We start from the raw sequence: 25,171 nt of genomic DNA on the forward strand, positions 1-25,171 counted from the left end.
TGGAGGGAGCTGGGTGGGCAAATGGACTTCTTTTTGCCAAAGGCCATGGCCCTTGTTTTTCATCCACCCTGGTGAGTCTGGAGTTCTCTGCTTAGGGAAATGAGCTGGAAGTGTGTACAACATGGGCTCTACTGCAGTTTTCTCTTTCTTATTCTTTCCGTTTTGTTTCAGGTGGATGCACTGATGATGCCACTGTGTTAACCATGTGTTAAAGCAGAAGACTGCATCTTGCCTGTATCAGCACAAGTGATTGGATTTGAAAGACTATCCAGGACCTTGTATGAGCACAGCTGCAGGTGAATCTGCATTGGTGATCCAAGGTATACCTAGAAATATTTGTCTAAGAACCCTGCATTTCATAGATATCAAAACTAATAAGCCCCAAGAATCACAGTATCATCCCACCCTATCAATACTTTGCTGAAGTTTTCTAATGATAAAAACAGCCGTGGAAAAACCACACCTGTTTTTGTTTTCTCCCCCCTGTCCCCTGTTTCAAGCATGACATCAGCCTGAGCCCTGCTCATCTGGATCCTCAGCCTTCAGTGCCAGATAACAACAGAGCCAGTGAGGCACGCTTTGTTAGCTTTAATTATGTTCAGTGTGGTGCAGCAAAACAGCTGGAATAATTGGGATAATCTCCCAGCTCGTGTGGGGGGCAGTGCTGTTGAAGGAGAGGGCGAAGTGACAGTGAAGCAGAGCTGGCAGCACAGGAGCAGCAGTGCTGCAGTCCAGGGCATTGCAGCAGCCAGCAGGTTTCAGCAGCTCTCTGGGGAGCTTGTGCCTGGTCTGGTGCAGTGGAAGGTGCATCATCCCAGGCTGTGTTTGCCTGAGGCTCATTCATCCCTGTATAATATGGCACCACTGATTTGGCTGTTTGTGAGGCACAACTCACTGCAGTGCAAATGTGCTGGTCACTTTTTGCACTGAGTATTCGCAAGGTCCTCTGAAAAGAAATTCTGCCCCAAGTCTTGTTCACAGAGTTAATGGAGGGTCACAGTGATGGCAGCTGTGAGCAGCCACTCCTTGAAGCTGGCAGAGAAACCACTCCTGGAAAGCACAGTGAGATCTCCCTGTGCACGCAGGGACTGCAGGAGCACTCTGCAGGAGCAGCCTTCTTAAGGATTTGCACTGCTTTATCTTAATCAAAAACATTTATCTGAGTTTGGAAGAAGTTGAAGCCTGCCCAGGTTTACTCTGCTTTGGATGCAAAGACTGTTTGTAAAATCAGCCAAGAAACAGTGGATCCTCCTCTTAGCTTAAGCTTGCAGTGCATACAGTTCTTCCAGGACCAGACATGTGTGAGGCTATTTTGAGATTTACAGGGTAGAAAGCAGTAAATTAAAATGTCATAACCATAGTGGTTGCAAAATCTTGGAAATCAGAGGTGATACATATTCTCCATCTAGGTGTTATCCCAGCTTGCAATTCTACCTAACCTGGAAATAGGATTTCCTGAAGGTAACTACCCTGTTTGCAGCAGTTACATCCCATTTTCAGCATTTGTCATCAGCCCCTAAAGCAATCTTTCTGATTTGCTTTGATCTTTTTGATTTTGTCTTTTTGATTTTTATAGGTCTCTTCCAAACCAAATTGTTCTGTGATTTTACTTTTGCTCTCCATCACTCTGCTGTCCTTTCTTTCTCTACCACAAGTGATACACCAATTTCTGGAGGTATCTACAGTTCCAAATCAGTCTTGGGACTTCAGATAACTCTCAGGTAATCTCATGTGCTTAAAGCAAAACCAACAATCTTAAAAGTAAGCTAAGGAGGCTATTTTGGCTGCTACATGTATATAGCTGTATAACAAAAACCCTAACATGCCATAGCAAACTTTACTTAACAGATTGCTTAATCTCTACAAATGTTAACCTCCGGGTTTTTATTTACTGAGCTGGTGTTTAATGATGCCATTGTCTAATTGAATTGTGTTCATTCCTTCTCCAAGTGCCACTGCTAAGCAATTTACTGATATATTGCAGGAGGACTGGATGGGATTTTCTTTGTTTCAGAGTAAACTTGGGAGACAGATGGTGTTCAGACAGTACAGATGTGACAGCTTCCATTGCTTTCTTTATGGACTCTTTCTTGCCAACTAAGCACTTTTGTTTTCAAATGGCAAAACTGTAATTTTCACAGGCACCATAGAGAATGGGCAGGAGTACAGGAGGAAGGAGATTTAGATTTGTGTCTCTTCATCAGTGTGGAAATTTACTTCCACAACCAGAGCTGGAGGTTGCTGGAGCCCAGTTCCCATCAGCTCCTGAGCTCAGGCCATTGCAGAGACAGGAGCAGCTTGGAGAGTCCCAACACTTCTGTCCCTCCTGCTGTACTGCTTGTCTGGAGCTTCCAAAAACAAACCTATGGCTTACTCTTTTGCTACAGAAAGAGAGACTGAGGCTCACAGAAGGGTTCTGAGCTGCACAGCAGGGGAAGCAGGGGAGGAGGGCTGGGAATAGAGCCCAGCTGACCCCAGTCTGGAGCCAAGACCAGCCCAGATCCCTCCCTCAAGGCGAGGAAAGCAGAGAGCGAGGGCAGGCAGACCTGGGGCTGCTGGTGGGAGCAGACTCCCACAGCCAGGTGGCATTTTCATTCCAACATTCAAACACCTGTAGATGGGGGACATTCAGAAAAGCACATTTGTTAGCAGTGGTTTATTTCCCCTCAGGTGCATGAGGCAGCAGCAGAACTGACATTTGACATCCTCAGCAGGCTGTTGTTCACCACAGGGAGAGAGAGCCATGGTGTCTGGCACGCAGGGAGGATCACCAGTTCTTGTCAAACTCATTCTCCTGGATTACCACAAAGGTGAAGAGCTCAGCAGAAGAGGTGTAGTTCCATTCCTTCCCTGTAGAGCCTCTTATGGGCAGCCTGACTGCAATGTTGTGCAGCTCAGCCAGGAGATGGGCTGGATCTTTTGCCTCTGACAGTCCTGGGGACTCTGCTGTTGCTGTGGATTTTTTCACTACCAGCTACCTGCCTGCTATTCACACTAAAACACCAGGAGACAGTGATAGGGAAGGCCAGGTCTGGCCCTAGCCCATTTCTTAGAAGTTGTTCACCTTTTGTAAGCCAGTGCTGTCAGCAGTGTTTTAGAGAATGAAATCTGAGCTGCTCTGAAACCCATGGGACTTGTGCCAACTGGGCTGGAGTTTCAGCCTGGAACAAAGACCAGAGCTCTCTGAAATGCTGCAAAATGTGATTTTTTGGCCACAAGCCTCTCTCACTTTTGAATTAAGAGCTGTATTTATTTACTTATTTATTTTTGCAAGGGGCTTTAGAAGCCAATTTTCCTCTCTCTGAAGACAGCTGAGTCTGTGCTGCCTGCATTGGATACTCAGGGCCACTCTCTGGACAGAATTTACTCCCTGCTCTGGCACCAGCCTGGCAGGGCAGATGTGGTTGGAACAAGATCCCTGGTGAACCCAGAACAGAGCTGGGCACAGCTGGCAGCTTAGCACAACACTGCTATGAAATTCAGGCAGCTGCTGCCATGCAGTTCTGCCTGCACACTGCCTGGGGACACGTGGCCAGGGGATCTTGGGGTCTGCCATGCATTTCTGTCTGCACATTGCCTATGGACACATGGCTGGGAAATCTCGGACAGTCCTGGCTCTCTCTAATAGGATTAGCTAGCAACAGTGCTAGAGATACTCAGAGCAGCCATCTGTGGAGAGATGACCCTGTCTCTCTGTGTTTATAAAAGCTGTATAGCTTTAATGTGCTTCTGCTCATGGGCTGTTGTTAATTTTCATTAATTTTGTACCATTCAATGGAGAAAGGAAAGTCTCTGGTTCAGAGCAAAAGCTACCCTAGGACTGTGAGACTTTCATTAATCTGACAGTGGCAAGAAATGTTCCACAGACAGGAGCCTGTGAGAAGGATCCTACTGCTCTGTCTGCAGTGAGGGCATGGCCTGGCACGGGGCTGAGCTGGTGGAAGGGCTCTCTGCTCCCACGGATAAAGGGATGAGCTGTCTGCAGGAAACCAGCTGGGCTTGGCTTTTTCTCTTCCTGATGAAGGTGCCACCTCATCAAATTGCAAATTACTTTGCTGTTAGAGAGCTATGGTTTCAATTCATACAGCTTGAACATATTTTATTGTTTATGAGTTTATGCAAGGAGCCCATTGCTGTGCTGTCTGACTCCAGAGTGCCCATGTAAGGGCTTCTCTTCCTGATGAAGGTGCCACCTCTGTTGCAAATTACTTTGCTGTTAGAGAGCTATGGTTTCAATTCATACAGCTTGAACATATTTTATTGTTTATGAGTTTATGCAAGGAGCCCATTGCTGTGCTGTCTGACTCCAGAGTGCCCATGTAAGGGCTGACAACCCCAAAAGTGCAGTGCCCACACTGCCAGGGACAATTCCCTCTGCCTCACATACAATGCAGTGTCAAACCAGGTAAGTGGGGAAATATTAGAAATTTAGCAACTTAGCACATGTGCAAACGTGCCAACTGGCAGGAATCCTCAGAGCAATAAGATGAAACATTTTGAGTTACAGAACAAAATATCTGTGCTGCAGTACTGAAATACAAGTCTTTAATGTGCTGTTACTGAGGTTTAGTGACAAACCAGAATGAAAGCTATTTTAAAAAATCCTTGCTTCACGTAATGTTGTTGTAGTCCACATCATTGCCCAACATATCATGAAAGACAATATTATCCAGCTTTTGAATTGGTTCAATACAAATTACTTTTCTGCTTCAAATATGAAGAAGCATTTTTCAAAAAAATTGGTTTTGCTTAGATGTTATGGAAAATAAAATTAGCAGACATCAGAACTCTATCTTGGGAAATTTGCTGCAAAGAAGGTACAAGTATAACAAATGTAATTATAAGTGAGTGCTGATAATTTATTTACTGGGATAGTGCCATTGTTAGAGATGTCAAAGTCCTTTTTTCTCTGTTTCTTTTTTGTCTGCACATGTTGGTTTTTTGAATAGGTTTCCATGCTTCCAGCAGTAGGAGTCTCCAAGTTTCTAATGAGGCTGTAAGAAGTACAAGGACTCTTTCATGGGAGCAGGGAACTGGAGTCACACTGGATTTTGGAGTGGAGCAGCCCCCATTTGAGTCTGGCCAGAGGATCTGTGCCAGACTGGGCTCCTGAGTGAGCATTATCCCTTGGCTGGGCTGCATCACACTGGGGTGGCCATGGGGGGTTTAGTTCATTAAGTGACTCTTAGAAAAAACTCTTGTGGAGGAGATGAGAAAGGCAACAGATCTGATGTTCAGTCAAGGACAGGTTCCTCTCTGAGGGTGTCACCATGGAGCTCCTGCCCCTGGAGAACTCTAATTCCAGCAGGGAGCTGTGCTGCATCCAAAGCAACAAAGTACGTATGCACTTAACAAACCCAGCTCAGCTCCTTTTGCAAACCAAAATAAATTGTTTCCATGCCTGCCCGGATTCTAAATTAGCAGAACAAACAGTCATTTAAAATGAATGATTTCAAGTCAGAGGAATACAAATCAGAGGCTGTGTTCTTTTCTCATTGGAAAAATACTGTTCCACCAGAAAAAATATTACATAGGTTTTTAATCTTCTACAGATGGGATAGAAGATAATAAAGTGGTCAACAGAAAATGTAACACATCTGGCTCCACATCTGACATATCCAGATATTGACAGATCATTCTTTTTGGTGCTTTTACACATAGCAAGGGTTATCAAAAACCACATTTTTATTTGGCCTATGTGACCCTGCACCCAGAAAGATTTTACCCCAGAATGCACCAATATAGACACTTTCTGTGGTCTGTTGTGCTCTGCAGGAACATCAGAAGTTCTGACAAAAGACAACATTCAGGTTTTGCTGGAGAAGAATGGTAGTGGAGGAGAAAGAGAGGAAGGAGTGCCTGTGGTGCCCTGTTTTGAAGGGGAATAAAATAGATCAGGCAACATTATCTGAAGCTTCACACAAAGCTGTTTCCTTTCCTTTCCACAGCTCTGCCTCAACTGCCCTTAACTCCTGAGCTTTGGCTCTGTCTCTCTGCTGTCCTCACCAGCCACGCTTTCCTTCATCTCAGCCAAGAAATCATTTCATGGAAGGAGGTCAGTAGGTGATCTGAGTTCGGAGGTCTTCCGAGGAAGTGTCAATCCAGGCAGCAAAGCTGTTTGGAACAAGTTATGAGAGGTTACCCTCGGGCAAGCAAAGATGTGTGATGAGCACATTACTCCAAAGGGAGCTCATAATTTGATACAGACCTCTGGAAGCTACCAAATTCCAATTGTGCATATTAAAACTCTGAACGCTTCAGGTCTGATTTAGGCTGCTGCAAAGTCAACAGGAGTCTCTCAGTGCCTCCAGTGGGCTTTTAATGTGATCCTTATTGAATAAATAATCAAGAAGTAAACCTGCATAGAATCTGATTACCTGGTCTGCAGCCTCTGAATGAACTCTCTGCTGCATTATGGAATTACAACACTGGCTTGTGAGATTCCAGTGAACTAAGAGCAGAATTTCCATTGCCCAGCTGAGTGCCTGTGGTCAGGCTAATCTCTGACTTCTGCTCTGAAATCACCAGTCTGTGTTACACAAGAGGTCAGACTCTCTGATTTACAACTGTCCTCTCTGCCTTTAATAATCTGTGATGAAATCTTTTATACATGAACTCTAAGTGGCTGCAAGTGCCTGCACCAGCTGGCAAACCTGCCCCACGACCACTCCCCCTTTCTGCAAGTCACTGGGGCTCCAAGGCTGCCAAGATGGTGCTCTGAGATGATCCAAAAGATCTCTTTCATTTAGCAGCACAGCTGTTTGTTATTCTGTCCAGGAGCAGTAAAGCTATCAATTGCACAGAAGGAAAACATTTTAGAGCACACTAAAAAGCAAATAATCCTCTGCTCAGGATATTAAAATATCCCAAACCACAAATTTTTCAGTGTTATTATTTTGTAGCAGACATCTGGCACGCCAGGCTACAGAATGAGGAGGTGATGTGCTCATCTCAAGTCTAGGTTGAAAGGGGATGTCCAGATAGCCTTGTGCAGTCTGCTTCCAGTCAGGAACTGCTTCTGCAGACCCTCTGTACAGACCTCAATACATTGCCTCACAGTGACTGTTTGAGGGGCATATTTTGGTCCCATGATGAGGCTGGATGTATCAGGGGAAGCCTTGGCCAGCATGTCTGACACAGACCATCTTGTGAGGGAGAGGGCATCTGCTGCCAATCCTTTACACATTTACTGACCCACCTACCACTTTTGGAACTTGCAATAATTGCTCTAATTGCTTGCTCCCATGAGGTCTTTACCCCCAAATTCTCAAAAGCAGTTTTTGAGGTGCTGACCAAGTCAAGATCTAAGGCAGGCTGACTACACAATGTTCTGCTGTCATCAGGGGTTCCTGCAGGGCCAGATCCACCCAGACATCACAGGTGCTCACAAAAACATACAGTTTGGGTTTTTAGTCCTTCAACCAGCAGGAAAATGCTGGTCACACTGTTGCATCAAACCTACAGTTGTGGAAAAGAGTAACTTCCCTGAGGTTAAGATAGAGGATGAGTGGTGTCATCTGGCATTAAGTGTGAGATTTTGGAGACAAAGGAGGACAGACTCCTGCACTGTACTCTGGAAGGATGCTGGATGTGACTTTGGGGGACACAGGAGAGGTGGCAAGTAGTAAATATAAGGTCTGGATGTTAACACCAAGAGTCTTCATCTTATTTCCTGTGATCCTATGACACTGTTCAATCATTTTCTAGCCCTGAAAATGATGGTCAAGGTTTGATAAAAGGTACAACTCATCAGTATGTGCAGAAGCCTCTGCAAAATCCAGATGGGAAAATGACCTTGATTCCTGCAGTTAAAGAGAAAATGAGGCTTGGGCCAGATTAATTCCCAGGGTTGCACATTGATTTCATTGGAGTTGCCCTGGGGGTGAGTTTGAATCTCAACTCCTTTAAGTTTCCAAAACAAAGCAGAATCCAGGTGGGTGGCAGTATGGAATTGATGTGGTTTTTTTTCTTTGGGTTTTGGGGTTTATTTTTGGTCAGTTGTTTTAGTACAAGCTACACATGATGTACAATTATTTCTGCAAATCTGTAGGAGCAGGCAACTATTTTATAAAGAAAAGATAAAGCCTTCACCTGGAGCCAGCTCATGTTGACTTTAGAAAGATTTCCTTTTACTGGTGAACATGTCTGTGTGTTTAAAATACCCCCAGCTTTGACTCTCAGGACTGCAGCCATTCTGTCTCTCTGAAGCCACCACCTGCTGAAGTGTTTGCAGTAGCTTGTCCAGAAGAACATATTTCTGGACAGAAAACTGGTTTTACTGAATTAATATAAAGTGGGAACAAACTGCAGCAATTAAACTCAAGTTAAATTTCTACATGGATGTGGACTCCATGTTTGAGTATGTCTAGAACTAGATTATTGTTCCTTGGCCATTAAATATTGTCGATACTGAGTGTTTTTCTTATTTTAATTGCTACCAATTTATACAAGGCCTATTCAATCCTACAGATGGAATAAAATTCTGAAATAGTCTAGTGTTTGCATTTGGAGATTTAAGAATACAGAGGTGAGCACAGAATTTGGAAGTTGAGTTTGGTTTTACAGGAACAAATATTAAAGTGGAATCCAGAGGTGGTAATTTGAACTGGACCCTTTTCCGTGACAAATTTAGGTCTCTGTGTACCCATAGGGAGCTTTTCCTGGGAACCTCTGGTTCCACACCCTGAATGCACAGTTTGAATTCTGATTTAGGTCCTACCTGGCAGCCTACTGACCTTGCTGGGAGAATCATATGAACTTGGCAGTGAAGGACAAGTCTCACAGTGCCCTAACTGGGACCTTGTGAAAATTCATTACATTCTCATGTGAAAACTCCTCATCTGAAGCCCAAAGGAACTGAGCTGGGAGTCACCAGAGTATCCCATCTGTTTGTGAGATAACATTTTCTGCTCCCACCAGAAGTCAGTTTTCCCTATTAGTTCTGCTTTCTGTGCTGTCTGATAGCAGGAGGAACAAAACCCAGTGAAAATTAAAAAGTGAAGATAATGCAAAGTTAAACACACCTCTTTTTGATCTTCAAATTGAGTTGATGTCAAGTAAAGCTTGTTCCCTATGCACTGTCTTACTTCTTTGTTTAATAGCGAATTGAGTGAAACTATTTGATTTGCCAGGTTGTGCGGTAAGTTGGAAAATAAAATTAATAAGTGGCAGTGTCAGAGTCACAGTGTGTAAGTGACCCCATGAGGAGGCACAGTCGAATCAGAAGCTCTCCACCTTTGCAGTGTCCTGTTACCATGTGATCAGATCACTTCATAAGCTCTGTGGTCCCCAAAACCCCTGCTCAGGGCTGCTCCTGGCCCCACAGCCAGGCTGGGCACAGCACAGCAGGGCACACAATGTCATTTAGCTGCACTGACCATCTGTGCGTGGAAGATTTTGGGGTTCTTGCTTTGGGCTCTGCACAGATCAGGGTCCTGGGAAGCAGGACAATGAGCTCTGTTTTCCTGGCATGTGGGAGGAGGCACAAGGTGCCCTGGGGAGGTCTCTGTGAGGAGCCCTCTGGCTTGGGGCACCAGCTGAGAGCCTGAGCAGGATTCTTTACCTGGGTTCCCACTGCTGGAACTGCTCTGCCCTCTGTGGGCCAGGGTGCCCTCGCTGGGGAGGAACCCCCAGGGAAACTCAGAGCTCTAGAAAGGAAAGAAGGAGGCATCACTGTGTGTAGGAGACAAGCCAGGAGCTGGATACAGAGACTTAAATGTCACCAAAGTCCTTGCCTAGGGACTGGCACTAACGTGGACCCACTGGTTGCTTTTCTCCCTGCGATTTTTTTAGAGCTTAAGGAATTAAAATTCACCAAAGCCTTAATTTCTGAAAATTATTAAGTCTGACATAATTTTTCCTTCACAATGTCATTTACTTGGACTGAGCAACATGTTCCTCCTCCCCAGTGCTGCTCCTTTACTCTTGCATCAAGCTATGAGAAGGAAGGGTTATAACCAGCTCCCTCAGATGCAGATTGCACACAAGGGTAGCACAGCAGAACCATCCTGCTTTCTTCTACCAGCTCTGCTCAGTATTTAAACAGTTATTTAGTTCCCACGAGAGAATTGTACTAGAAGAGAGAAAGGCACAGCACGCAGCTATTATTGGGGCAGTGATTGTAATGAGCATGGAAAATGAACAATATATAACCTATTCTTAATAGACTCTTGGGAGGGTTATCCTCTGCTATTCCTCTGATCCCATATACAGAATTATTTTTTTTTAATAATTGATAATGCCTTGTTTTTTTCCATTTGTATTGCTCAGTAAACATTAATAGCATTTTCCACAGATTAATTATCCTTGTGCCTGCATCAGAGTGTTTTGAATAAAACAAACCCTCTTCTTTCTTTTCAAGCAATTGTTTGATGAGAGAAGCTGTCCTTTCCAGAAAGGACACTTGACCATGGAAGGTCAAATTTTTCTGCACTGAAACTGCAGTTGTGCCAGCTGGGAATGCTCTGGAGTCTGTGTGAGCTCCCTGTGGCATCACCACAATTCCTGGGGATGGAGTTGTGCTGGCCTAGACCTCCTCTACCACAGAGAAGGTGCCTGAATTCCAACAGGGAGGCAGGCTGGGAAGATGTCCAACTTTCTTTGCATGCAGCACTTCATTATGCAACTATCATGAATAGAAATCCTCTGTCCTGGAATGGGATTTATTAAGCTTTAACTTTGTGGTCACAAATGTATCAGCAGTTTTGAGATCTTCATGCTCTTAAACATGATGCTAAAAATGTATCAGCCTGGCTATGGAATTTTTGGGGGGATTTTTTTTTCCCCTAATAAAGGTGTGTGAGAAGAACATGGGGAGATTGAAGGATGCCCATGACTGTAGCTCAGCAGCTGAAGCAGAGCAGTCAAGCTTAACTCCGTGCAGGTGAGGAGGATGTGAGCTTCAATGCCTTCTGCTCCATGGAAACAGCCTTCCATCCACTTGAAGGCTGAAGCTTTGGTGGTGGGAGAGGGAAAACAGGAATGCCATGGAAACATCTCTGCTTCACTAAGGAAGTGCAGTGCTGTTTCTTTTGGTTTTACTCCTAAGTGTGTGCAGTGGGTCATGCCACACCAGCAACTAAACATTTTGTTTCAGTTTTGGGAGAGAAATCTCTCCCTGAAAACACTCACTTGTGTATTTTCTTGGTTTTTATTTTATTGATGCAGTGACATACAAACTGATCAGGCCTACACTATGCCCCAATTAATAGAATTTAAGTGCTGGACATGTTTTGGGGCCAACATCTCCCCCATGCTAAAAGTAACTTATTATATTGCACACCCATTAGTAAAGGTAGGGTTTGTGTGCTTTAACTCATGAGCATTCTATGCCTTCCTTGTTTTAGGAAGTGTCATCCTCAAGATGTTTTTTTCATGCCTGTCATGCATCCAGGCTGCAGCCTGGCTGGCGTGGGCCCAGGGAGGGTGGCACACTTTGCTTCCCGCTAGCCCTGCTCAGCCCTGGGTGCTTACACCATCTCCTCCTCAGCGCTGCTCAGGTGTGGCAATGGTACCTTCTGGGGCAGGAGCTCTCCTGCTGCACAACCAGAGCAGTTTAAGATATAAAAGTGCGAAGTGAAGCCCGTGACAGCTTGGGGGATTGCGTGGGCCTTTATCAGCCAGAACCTCTCTGAGCGCAAACACAAAAATGTTGTTGACAGACAACTTTCATAAATTGCTTTGTTGAGTGGCAGCTTCACTTCACAGCACATTGTCACATGCCAGTGCTGACACTTGTGGCAGAACTTGCTGGCGCAGTATGGCATGCTTGTCTGTAGCTTTTTCTGCATTTTCTTCCCAGGAAAATCCTTATAATCCAAACTGGAGCCATTTCACCAGGTTTTGTCCTTGATGCATGGGTGAGGGGGGATATTTTGCACAGTATGTGCAGCCAGAACCATGCCAACATCACAATTAAAAATGGGGTGAAACAAAATGAATGGTTTAAATGTACTTATATTTCTGTGATGTATTTTCTGCTGCTGCACTTCTAATGCTTAAAATCTTTTATAGGAGCATCTGTTACTCAGAGAGCAAAGGTTTGCAGCAGCCTTACCAGAGTTAACAGTAGCTATGGGCCAGGTTAGACAAAAACATCCTTCTTTTTTATCACTTTTCTGTGCTAGGTGTTTGCCCAAAGCCATGCCATCATGGCAAGGAAATTTGTTCTGCTAGTATCACATGCAGGATAAGGGTGGTGGTCACTCTAATGTTAAACTGAGTCACAAAACTTCCTAAATCATTGCTGTATGTGTGGCTAAAGAAAGAAAGAAAAAAAAAAGAAACATCACTCATCAAGACTTTAACACCAAGCAAGAAGAGCGAGAAGCAATGAAGAGACTGTAGGAACTTCAAAGTAAGCAAAAAAATTCTCTGTGGATTCCCTTTTTCCCTGAAAATTGGGAAGCAGCAGATGGATAATCAACAAAACCCACATCACCTCCTTGAGATAAGGCCTGGGGACAGAGCTTGCAACGCACTTGAGTAAAAAAATATGCATGAAGCTGTACATGGTATCTAAGCCATGGATCCCCTGGATTTTCCCAGGCTCCTGGAGGGTGTTGGGTTACCTGGAGCCAAGCAGCTCCCAGTCAGCAGCTGGTGCAGGTGGACACTGCAGCTGGGCTGGGCAGCCTCACTGGCTTTTGGGCAATTGTGATGTCAGGAGTCCCTGCATTACACCATGAGCTGACTTTTGCAGCTTCCTAGAGGTCAGGAAAGAAACCAGTATTTCCTCAGGGTTTTTGTTGTGGTTTATGCCGTAGTATGTGGCTCATGGTTAAGAAGGGAGCAAGGAGAGCCAGCACTTAATTTCAACACATGGCAGAAAACTTGCTCTGAGGTGGTGCAGACAGTGGGTGAGAGCAGGAGCAATTGGCTCTCCCTGTGGGCAGACTCAGTGAGTGTCACATGAAAGTGATTAGCTCAAACACCATGGAACAAAGGAGCAGATTATTTTGACGTTTAGGCCTGAATATGGCACTTCCAGGGATTCTTGTAATGATTTGGCCAAAGACTATTAATAAGGCAAAAGCCCAATGGGGGAAATGGGAGTCTCACAATGGAAAAATTAGCACATGGTAGGACTGGGTCTGCTGTTGCCCACAGCTTTTTGGGGCTAAGGCAAAGGGTATCCTGCACATAAGGCCACAGTAATTTTTAGTCTCATGCTGGAGCTGCTCTAGATGACACCAATGCCCTTGGCTAGCTGCCATGGCTGGGTGCAGAAGAGGCTGGTGGTATCAAGGTATGTTGGGGTGCTCTATTCTGTGCTGGGCTTTCCCTCCACTGGGGCAGCTGGAAAACCTGTGGCTCAGTGCCTAAACCATGGTCTGGTGTTCGGTGACTCGCACAGTTCAGGAACCTGCTAGCTAAACATATTGGCCTTGAGACTCCATTTCTTTGAGTGTACAAGTCTCCAGTGATCCTTTAATGGGGGTGCTCTCTTAATTTGTGAGGGAGATGAAGTGTAGGCAGTGAATTACGTCAGATGGGGCTGGGTGTGTGCTCCCAAGCTGAACACGTGTTAGTGACCTTGCTCCAGTGCTGTGGGGCTGGACGGCAGCAGTAAGTCACTCTGACATGATGTGTAGCACAGGGGGTTGCCTGCTGTAGGTGCAGCATTGGGCAGCAGAGCTGTGGCAAGAGGCTCTTTATTTCAAGCTTTTCCAAAACCACTATAAGACATGCTTGAAATGCATTCCTTCATGCTGATCCTGGGAATCTTCCATAACCTTGGGATTTTGCTGTCTCTTTGCTTCCTGTAAAGAGCTGCTCATGGAGCCCTGACGTCCCCCAACATCGCCTCATGTGTGGGGAGGGAGGCACCAGGGCAGAAGTGGCTTTGCAGGAGCACTGTGGCCAGCCCTGGCACTGCCCTGGCACTGCCTTCTCCCTGGCACTGCTAGCAGCAGCTCTGCCTGTGGGCTGCCAGCCAGCTGAGGCATTGGCTGGATGGCACAGGTGGTATTTGGAATTTCACAGGTGCCCGTTATGAGCGGTGCAAACGCCCACCCAGCCTGTAACTGCAAGGCTTTAGGCTGGTTCTCTGTGTACAAAGAACTGTTCTGTTCCCTTCCAGGCCCTTGGGTGATTGCTATTTCCTTTTGTTTTCACCTCTGGCAGGACCTGTGCCCATGGCTGAGCAGCAAAGGTGTCCCAGGCCCCTCACCCAAGGCAGTGCCTTTTTTTTGTCACAGCAGCTCCAGCACTGCTGCTGCTGCTGTTGGTCCCTGCAGGCCTGGCTGCCCAAGGTGGCCAGAGATGAGTTAATGTGTGTGATCTGCAGTGGGGCACCACCCCACACTGCCCTGCTTCAGTCCCACCCAGCAGCGAGGGTTCACTGCTGACCCCCACCCCACAAGGAGAGGAAGCCCAGACAGGGAGAGCCTTGCCAGTCCCCACTGAAGCCCTGGTTGCTGCAGGTGGGCTCAGCACTCATCCCTCACTCCACTGCCCTCCTCCTGGCCTTTTCCCACTTGGGAATCTGTTACATCTGAAGAGCTGCTCCAGCATCTGCAGCCCTGGCACTGGCCAGACCCGTGCCCACACCCATGTCCAGGCTGCTGCAGCATCTCAGGGGCCTCAGACCATCAGAGTGGTAAGGCTGGGGATTGGAGGGGTTTGCAGCCTCTGCTTTGATCATGTGTGGTATGTGTGGAGACAGAACATTTAGGGAGACCCTGGCTGCTAGAAGGAAATGTCCTCACCCTGGCACAACTGGACAGGCAAAACCACCCATGTTCCTCTACCCCTGCTTTCTCCTAGGCACAACCCCATCCCCACATCCCTCTTTCCATTGCTGAAATCCTGATACCCTCTCATACAGCAAATGCCTTACCATTTCCATCTGACAGCAAGGATTTCAGAAGCGTTTCTTGATCTGTTTCATATTTTAAAGCAAGCAGCTATCCCTCCTGCCCTTTATCTCCTAACTCTACCCTAATAAATATGATTGCTTCATCCTGTGAGACCTGAAAACCCATTTCTGAAATTCCCCTGGCAACTAATACAGTAAAACAAGCATATAAATAATTATGATAAAAAGGCATAAAATGCCAGACTTGGGTCAAATATACTCAGGGAGTGACATTAGCAACAAATAACTATGCAGGGTTTGAATGTAGATGGAAAAGGCTGAATAAAGAGTAGCTACTTCATTGCCCATAACTGCCAGGCTCCTAATTTGGGCAGGCCATATTTTACTGATAGCAGAGCAAACACAGTCATAATGTACCCCTACCTTTCCTGCTTTGTGAAAAATCCCATCCATCCCCAGGGAAGCAAGGATGTTAAAAACAGCGGTGTGAACGTGAGGTGAAAGGATAAGACAGAAAGCACAGTCACAGGATGCAGTTCCCATGTGTTTGTTGCATATCATATGCTAAGTTCAATTTTCCAAAACCTTTTATTTTTAAAGGTAACATCTTTATTATTATTATTATTATATTTATTAGTTGTTATTATTATTATTATGCAGAGATGAGATTTTTCCCCCTTTGATCACAGAGCAAACAGTTTGCTTTTGAAAATGTTAATGGAGTCCTGATTTAAAACATTTTTCTTCACTTTTTTTTTGTTGTTGTTTTTTAAAACGTTGCAACAGGCAGGATCTGGGTTTCGATTTTCTCGTCCTACACAAAGAAAGATTCTGGAGTTCACACTCCAAGCCACTACCGGTCGGTCCTGCCTTGCCCAGTTGTCATCATCTCAGTGTGGTTTCGCCAGGTGGGGTGGGTAGGTGGGTGGGAGGGGAGGAGTTGGAAGAAGGGAGGGTATTTGTCAGCTATGTCGAGTCTTGGTTAACAACTTTGCCTCCATTCATGGTTGGTGTCCCTGAACTTTTCCTTGAGCGTCCTTGTTTTTCTCCAATTTCATGCAGCGATGGCTCTCTGTACATGCACACTGCAAACAGAAGAGACACCCGTTAACAGCCCTGAAGTCACAGACAATCATGACCATAACAAATTATTTCTTTGTACATGATGCTGGATTCCAGCCCCATTGCAAACACACACACACACACTCACATTTACAAAACCCCAATTGACCCAGCAGCAGATCGTGCTACCAAGCAGGATCTGTTTACTTGCCCTTGCTGCCATTTGCTTCTGTCTCTGTATTTTTTCAAAGGCAGAGAGAAACAGCAGATTGACTGTTCACAGATAAATCTTTCTGTGCTTTACAGTTTTTTCATGTTATATTCATATATATAAAATAAACATTTTAGCTCACAGAGCCATGTACTGCCTTGAGAAGCTGATTATCACCAAACAACAGGTTCAAGAATGACCTGGTTCCCAGCCCTTGACCTGCAACCAAAGCCCTTGAGAGACCTGAATCAAAACTACACCTGCAGCTGAGCCATGAAGGCGTCCTGGGTGTTGAGCTGTGGATCTGAAGTGGTGACTCAAGCCCATTTGGCTCCATCGGCCAGGAGCCGCGGTCTGCTCTTGGCACTTCCTATTTATTCCTCTGTAAATCAAGCCAGCCAGCCAAGGTCGGGGCTGTGAGCAGACACATGGGATGAGTTCAGTGACAGCAAGTCAGGAGCTGTCCCACCTCTCTGTGGTCGTCTGGCAGCACCTGAGAACAGGGTGGCTGGAGGGCACCTTCTCTCCAGACCCTGGCTATGCAGTGTGTGTCCTACAAAAATGCACTTGCTGGAGCCCAGACAGCCAGAGAAGGCTGGCTCATGGCTCATCCCCATGTCCTGGGCAGGACAAAGCATTTATCCAGCTCACCACGTGGACTAAGTCCTCACGGCTGTCCTCGTGCCATGTGAGGTGTGCCAGAGCAGGGGCAGGAGCTGTTCACACCAAGGAGAGCATCTCTGATGAGCTCACTGCAAATGTGGCAGGGTGCAAATGGGATTGAAAGAGTGAGGCATCTCAAGGGCAGGCACAGAGGAGATGAGAACATAAGGCAGGTCCAGACTGCAAATGTCATGTCCAGATCTTTGCAAAAATTAGGATATGAAGAAATTATTGTGTATTGCTTCATTTTGTGAAGTTGTCACATCACAAACAATGGCACAGAGCTCCAACACAGGATAGAGCCTATCAGGGTTTGGTTCTGGGTAATCAACAAGAGTAAAACTTTAAAAATTATCTGAAGAAATGAAAAAAACCACCCCATGTACAAAAAGACAATGTAAGTGCTTGTAGCTATAATATCCCTTGATTTGCAAATAAATCCTAGAAATTAGAGGCAGGCTGAAAATGACATTATTGCACTGTGCTTTTATCCTGACTAGATAAACAGTTACAGCACTGTGCAACAATACAGGACAAAGATAAAGTGCAGTCAGCTGTGTATTAATAGGAGGGATATTGAATTGAATATATGAGCAGGGAAAAAAATATTACTTTTCCCACAGAGTATTTTTCATGTAAGGCTTTCAAAGCAGTTTAAACACATACACACACACACACACACTGGTCCTCCCAGCAAGGCTGAAAGGATGTACTGCTCTGCAAACTGTGAGCCATTTTTTTTCATGAAAATTAGAGAGAGAAAAAAAAAGAGAAAATGAAGGAGTTGTCCCATGGGTCTGGGCCAGGATGAGCCATGCAAGGATTGTCCATCAGGTCCCGACAATGGAATTGTCCTGCATGCTGCAAGGACAATGTGTAGCATGGCAGCAACAGATGGAAAAGGGCTCTGACATCCCTTTCAGTCCTGCCTCTCACACCTAGGAGAGCTTGTCACTTAAAAACATGGTGATGGAGAATTTGCCTGTTGTGGCGAAGTACCCAACAAAATCCTAAAGGAAGTATGAAATGGTTAACAACTGAGGAAAACCCATGCCCTTCTGATTTCTTACCCTGAGCTGCAGAGCCTTTGGATAGCAGTGAGGGTGTGCATCACTTCTGTGACTCACCTTATTCTTGGATGTGATGTTTGCCCAGCAGAATTATGTATTTGTGCCAGGGCTGTCCCAGTGCCCCTGACATTCCATACACAAAGTTTTGTCTCAAGTGCACTGTTGCCTTCATCCTGACCTCTCTGGTCCAGGCTGGAGCTGGAGGGACCTCCATGAGTTCTTCCTCCAGAACCAAGCTCATCTCACTCACACCCACCCCCAATAACCCATCAGGCTGGGTCAGATGCTGAGCCCCAAGGACTGAGCCCAGGTGAATGCTGCAGCAGCACCATGGCATGCTGCCCTTCCTCAACTCCCTGCCTCTCACCACGGCCTTTGGCAAAAACCCTGAGCTGCCAACAAGACTCACAGAGTAAAATGTTTACTGAAATAAACAACATTTGCAGCTACAAATGAAGGAAACCCTGTACCTGGCAAGCAAATAAGGCAGGAAAGTTTTATCCTCCAGTCTAGTGCAGGATACAAATACTGATGTGGGGCATGGCTGGAGACTGCTCACACTGAGCTTTTCAGACAGGGCTGTCAAAGCCTGTGTACCAGGCAGGCTGTGCCAACAGCCCAGGCCAGAAAATCTGTAGCAGTACAGGACAAGCATATTTTCAGTATTTAGACACACCTAGAGGATCAGTGTATGCAGCACTTACAGGGCATCATGCACAAGAGATGCCTGGATGTTCTCCTCAAGATGCTTGTGCACAGGTGCTGAGCTGTGGCAGCAGGGGCTGTAAACCCCCTGCACTGTGGCACACAGGTGTGTACACCTGCATCTGCACAGGCACAGGGCTTCAAGGACAGCCCAGCATGTTGTGCAACACAGGCTCTTGGACTGCAGCTCATTCCTCTCTGTACTGAGGAAGTCTGAGCGTGACTCACGCGGGGAGATGTTAGTCATGGACTGGGGAGGGGGTGTTTGCAAACGGACTCTTGTGAGTGCCCAGATCTTCACAGCTTTCAAAGTACATCGCTGGGCTCCAGGACTTGCAGCACTCGCTGGCAGGTCTCTTTGGGATCCCTCTGTGTGTATGTGTGTGTGTAGACACACTTCCCTGTCACCTGCACCGAGGTAAAGCAGCAGCAGTGTGACAGTCATGCCCGGACACCTGGGAGGTCTGCTGGAGCACACAGCACAAGGAGCTTTGGAAGGATGAGCAATTCAGCTAGAACAAGAGTTCCCTCCCTGCTTTGCCTTGCTTCTCCCACCCACCCACACCCACACACCAAGCCAAATACAGCCCTTAATGTCTAGAAACCAAGCTAATGCTTTGGAGTTTCAATCAGATAATCAGCTCCTGTGCCCCAGATTCCAATCAACACATCCATATTCATGCTTTAATTGGAAAGTGCTGTTAGCTTGATCTGCTGAAGAGCTGCAGGCATTAATGGAAGGGGGTGCACACCGTGGAGCTGTGCCCATGTCTTGTTCTTGTGGCTTTTGATTCCCTGCTCCCCTGTGAAGCAGTGCCTGCCACTCACAGGCACAAGGGGAAAATCTGCACAAAGATCAAACTCACCAATTAGGAAGGAGACTGAGGGTACAAGTGAGGAGGACGGGGGTGGCAGGGACCATACTTCCTGAAGGCAAAGGCGTGGAAGGGGCTGCCTGTCACCCAGAACAGCTCAAACTCTTGCCTACGTGCTGGCACAGGATCACACTCTCATTTCTGCTTCCCAGACACGGCACTGGCACATCACCCACATGATGACACTGAAATCACCCTGGGCATCAGGGACTGCCTGAGTTTGGGAAGCATCAATTTGTCTCCTGACCCTAGCATTTCTCACTTGGCATCACTGCAAGTTGAGGAGGTTCAGGGGATGCAAAAAACTCCATTTCCTTTCTCTAGAGTATGGCAAAAAGCTTATTAGATATTTCCCATCTATCCATCTCCACTCTGTGTCTTTCCTTGTCTCAGACCCTTTTGAGTCAGGAGGAACCTTTTGCTTCCTTTTCTAAGCTGCTGCTCAGCAGGTGGGCAGCCCTGCAGGATCACCATGTGCCCGATGGTGCTGGGCTGGATCTGGGCAGGGCTGGAAGCACATGCTCTGGTAGCAGCCCAGAGCAGGCTCCTTGGCTGCACAGATAGCACAGCTCTGGGTGCTGGTATCTGCCTGAGTGGCTGTATTTGCCAGTGCTTTGGTGCAGGGAATTAACTGCCTGAGCAGCAGCACTCAGGGGCACCACAGAGTGAGTGATTAGGCACCCTCGTTTTCTGCCTCTAATTACCGTGTTCTAAATCCCAGCTGATGCATTTCAGAGGCATGTGAGCTCATGTCTATCTGGTGTGAAGACAGACATGTAAAATGTGAAGGATGTTGCCAGGTGGAATCACACTTTGTTCAGATAAGAAAGGCAGCACAGGATGGCAAAAATCCAAGCAAAATTGTTAAAATACATCATATTTGCCATCTAAGAAGATGATCAAGAGTCTGACAGATGAACAAGCGAGTTAGTGTGGCATAGAAAACATACCAAAACATGACTACCTGGAAGACAGACCCAACAGAGGAGCTATGTTAGCAAAGACTTACAGAGTGTGGAGATTTTGAGGTTTGATTTTCTAAGAATACTTTTTAGGATGTTGGGCAAGTAACATTTTTTATGGGCAGGTAGTAACAGGACAAGGGAGAATGGTTTTAAATTAAAAAAGGAGAGATTTAGGTTAGACATTAGGAAGAAATTCTTCTCTGTGAGGGCAGTGAGGCACTCCCACAGGTTGCCCAGAGAAGATGTTGATGCCCCATCCCTGGAAGTGCCCAAGTCAGGGCTGGATGAGGTCCTGAACAGCCTGATCTGGGGAGGGTGGCATCTCTCCCCATGGCAGGGGGCTGGGATTAGATGTTGTTTAAGGTCCCTTCCAACCCAAGACTTCTATTACTCTATGCTTTATGTATTAAGGTGATACATTTGAAACATTTCTTTTCCTAGTCAACAGTCTTGTACTTCTTTATAACATCTGAGGACTCTGCCTTAACAAAACTTGGATGTTATTTTCCTGAGGAATGACACTGGGAAAGATGTGGCTGCTTGGATACTCATCAGTGGTAATAAATAGATCCAGACTAATCATTAACAGGTCACCTTTGTATCTGAGACACATTCACATCATGCGGGCTGAGGCACCATAAATCCAGAGTTAGGGACTGCTCTGCTGACCTGGAGGAAGTTTTCTGCTTCTGTGGCCAGATTTGCCACCCTAAGTGTTTTCTAGTTTGGGCCAGGAGAGAGAGGAAATGTAACTCTTTGGGAGAGTTACATTTGGAAATTATGTCTTCAAGAAGAAGGAAATATAAATAACAGAGCACATCCGCAGTAAGCATCTGATAATATTCCTACTTAAATGACTAGAAACTTCTCACATGGAGATGGATTTGGATATTTAGAAGAACAAGAGGCACTGTGGATGGTAGGATTGTTCAAGCACTAATAATTACAGACACTAAAGAGACTGAAATTTCTCTAAAAGATTGCTTGTTGTCCAAATGACAATTATACTCAAGCTCATTTCTTGTGCAGTCTAGTTCAATCTTGATGTCTTCCCTTTAGGGTTCATTTAGCTCAAATAATCGGTGATCAGAAATAAAAATATCAAAAGAAATGTGTTGCATATGTGTGTTTTGAAGCAAAACTGGCACCACACAGTACATCAACTGCTGCCTACCAGGCTGTTTGCCTTGGCTTTGCCTGTGCACAGATGGGAGAAGAACTTAACGTCTCCCCTGTTATTACTTAGTAAGTTTTTTGTGCTTTCATATTGATTAAGCTTAATCTTATTTCCAAAAACAAACAAAACCTACCTACACTAAACTAAAAAAAACTCCTACTGACCAAAACCCAAAACTTTTCCAGTTGGTATCTACTGAATTTCTACAAAATACCTCCAGCATGCTGCCAATCTACGTGAGTCAAAACACTCTGAGTGTTTAGCACAGCACAAAGCTGTAGCTGCTAAAAGCCTTAGATAACACACATCCATACACAGATACCACTGTGTATATATGCATATGTGCTCCCTTGAGTATTTGGAAATTATCTGTGAAGATATTTCTTATTTATGTACAAGTTTACTGTCCATTTGCAATTTCAAGGAGACTTCCGAATTCAGAGAGCAGGATGAAGCAATGGGAATCAAAAGAGCTTAGGGAGCAATCTGGTTTTTTTTCTGTTTCCCTTACCTGTGAACCCTTTCCTCATTAAACTGCTGCATAATTTATCTGCATATCAGAAACAATGGGGAAGTTCAATCTCAGATATAACTGCTGTTGAGTGGTAGATGAAGTGATTCCTAGCAATGGATGTAGCACTTCTCTTTCCCAGGGGGAGCAGATTCCTCCTTGCACACAGTCCTGTGTCAGCCATCACGGGACAGGGCTAATGCTGGTGGTGGTATCCAGCAACAGGAAACCTGGGGGTGTGACTGTGGATGGAAGCTGTGTCCTGAATAAGCAGCAAAGCCCACACACTGGGGCAAGCCACAGCATTCTGCAGAACTGACATGCAAATACAGCAGGAGAGTGCTTTGAGTATTTCCTTGGAGTCATAACAAAGAGAAAGAAGCTGTTAAAACAGGGTAGGAATTGCCCCTTTTCTGTAACATCTCTGCTTGCAAGCTCTGCTCCTGGGGACTTTGATGGATGCGGTGCAGAGAAGTCACGTGGAGATGAGCGCGTTTTACTCCAACCCTCCCCACAAGCCTCTGCTACCTACAATGAATTTTAGGCTTGGGAACAGAGTCCTCCGTCTGGAGTCACAGTCCCAGACAGCTGAATGCTTTGGGAAGCTGACACGTGCCTTGGCTTGGGAGACTGCCAGCTCTTTGATGCAGCAGCGCTCACAAAGCCTGACTGCAAAGCATGTGGAGGAGGGAAGGAGTGGAGGAGCCCTTAATTTGGCTGCCAACTTCCAAAGCGCTCACTGCTCGGGAGGTTATGTGACAGCTGTGATTGAGGCAAGTGTGGGAGGATGCAACTGCGGGAAAGGGAAGCTCTCAGGCTGGGCTGGGTTATTCAAAATGAAAGCCAGAGCGGCATTTGCTGAAAAGAGAGCTCTGCTGTGGGTCAGGCAGCTCTGTTAAGGCAAGGCTTTCCACGAGGAGAGCCACAGGAATGGCCTAGTTTAATGAATGCAGAAGGAAACTATTGAGCTGTTCAGCAGATACCATGCATGCTAGACTAAAAAAGAAACCTGGATTCAAAGGATCCCACTGATCAGTACCAACGCCCAGCCAGGCAGCGAAGAAATACCAGGAGGTGGTGAAAACCCAGCTGTGAAAGATGGTGCTTGTAAAAGACTCTCCTCGAGGTCAAGGCAAGAGAGAAGCTGGTGACCAACCCCATGCCTGAAGCAGGCCCTGTTCCTTAGCAACACTCGAGGGCTTAGGGTACCAATCCCACTAATTCCTCAGATAAACAACAAAGGGCTCCTGGCTGCAGAGAAGCTGTTGAAAACAAGCACAGGACAAGCAGCTCCAGGCCATTCTCTGCTCTTTCAACATTTCCATTTCCTGTGCAAAGCCCACAGATACTCTGGGAATGCTGCACTGAATTTCTCTAATGCTTTGCTTCAGATGGCCTTTTCCTTACACTCCCAACTTCCCATCCCTGAGCTGGGAAGCTTTTAAAAAGGCCACTGCAGTGTGGAGTGAGCTGCGGCCTCCACCACTTGTGAGTGGTACCTGTTAGGGGAGCATCAGTTCAAACCTTCTCCCACAGACAACATGGAGTAGTGAGAGGGAGCACAGAGCTGCTGTGCAGCCAAGGCCAGCTCCAGGCTACTGTGCCCCTGAAGGAGACAAATGGCAGGACAAAAATGGGGTCACAAAGGCATACCTGGTTTGGGGATTGAAAAGTAGTGCTTTTCCCAAGCAAGTGATAAATTGTACTGTTTCCAGAATCAAGTTAGTACCTGTTAAGTTCTAGTCTTACCACGCTATCTCTCCTTATTAGGGGCCAGCCTACAAAAAGCAAAATGTCCTGGCAGGAGCCTGAGGCACACTTCAGAGTGTGCAGGCATCTGCAGGAGGACAAAACTTCAGCTCCATGACTTTCACTGAAGCCTCACACTGTGATGAAGACATATGGCATGACAGCATCCCATCTAACTTTGGACAACAACTCTACCCCCCAGTGACTAACTAGGATGCCTTTACATATGAGGAAAAATAGATTTAATCTCAGGGTAGACATAAAAAGAACATCCACAGCTGTGCTGGTAGGACCCATTTTTCTTCTGTTACCATGAACGGAGTGCCAAAGTCTAAAATCAGGTGAGATAAATCATCTCTACTGACTCTACATGGGACTGGAAATCTACTGAAATACAGTGGCAAAATCCTCTGAGAAGACAGCATTATGATCACTGCTGCATCACATTCCTTTGGAACTTCTGGCTGCTTTCTTTACCAGTAATTTCTTGTATTGCTGGCTTTTAAATTCATCCTTTAGCACCCCAAAGCTAAGAAACTCCTTTGAGGCTAGAAGGAAAGTAGAAATGCTAACAGTGCAGCCCAGCACTTATCTGAAATGCTACAAACATTTCTTCTTGCTTTCTGGTCTTGAAGCCCAACACCCCCACCCAGGAAACCCCAACTCTGAAGCTGTTACCTCCCCCTACCCAAACCCCACTGAGGGAGAAAGTGGGCAGATTCCATACCTTCAATGGGTTTGGGTACAAAATGTGATGAGGGTTTGGTTTTTTTCACTCGGTTTCCCTTCATAATTTGACCTTCTTTATTGAGTCCCAGGAACCACGCTCGTCCGGATTCTTGCTGCCGGTACAGCGTGGAAGAATAAATAACGTAGTAGTTTTCAAAGACAGATTCTTTAAATTTGCACTCTGGTGTGAAAACATCCTGCAGTAAGAGAGAGAGAAGAAGAAGAAAAAGCAATGGAAGAATTAATAATCACTGATCTTCTCAATTAGGCATCATTAAGTGATACACAATGGTCACGCATTGCAGTTAGCAACAGAAAACAACAGGCACCAGCAATGCCAGCTCCCAGCAATAACACCCATCCAGACAACTCCCAGCTGAAAGGCAAGGCTGTCCTTCCCTGGCACAGCTGTGGTTTGCAAAACAGCCTACAGTGAACAGGCATGAAAAATGTGCAGGAGAAGTCAGAAATTTGCCAGGATTTAGACTTTAATACTAAGAAAAAGAAAGAAAAATAGCTGAGAAGCAGAGACAGCCTTGCTGTTCCTGATGCCTTCCCCTGGCTTTGCTCATACCTTCCTTGTGATAGGCAGATGGACAATGCTTTTTGTCTAAGATACTGAGGTTTCTTCAAATT

The 25,171-nt window shown here is 45.9% G+C and overlaps 1 protein-coding gene and 1 long non-coding RNA gene across 2 annotated transcripts in view; one reads left to right on the plus strand and one right to left on the minus strand.

Moving 5' to 3' along the window:
- LOC120504420 overlaps positions 1 to 307 on the plus strand; it is a 126,072-nt gene extending 125,765 nt beyond the window's left edge. The window contains exon 3 of the long non-coding RNA XR_005628015.1: positions 172 to 307. This is a non-coding gene — a long non-coding RNA (uncharacterized LOC120504420). The remainder of the gene's footprint in view (positions 1 to 171) is intronic.
- A 15,267-nt stretch (positions 308 to 15,574) lies between these two features.
- On the minus strand, positions 15,575 to 24,732 carry FGF12 (fibroblast growth factor 12; the record flags this gene model as incomplete). Its single annotated transcript, XM_039713896.1, has 2 exons — positions 15,575 to 15,903; positions 24,534 to 24,732. Coding segments are annotated over 2 exons (318 nt in total), but the record flags the coding sequence as incomplete, so codon positions are not given.
- Between the last annotated feature and the right edge of the window lie 439 nt (positions 24,733 to 25,171).

This window comes from Passer montanus, unplaced genomic scaffold, assembly GCF_014805655.1.
Source record: "Passer montanus isolate IOZ18808 unplaced genomic scaffold, ASM1480565v1 scaffold29, whole genome shotgun sequence".
NCBI lineage: Eukaryota > Metazoa > Chordata > Aves > Passeriformes > Passeridae > Passer > Passer montanus.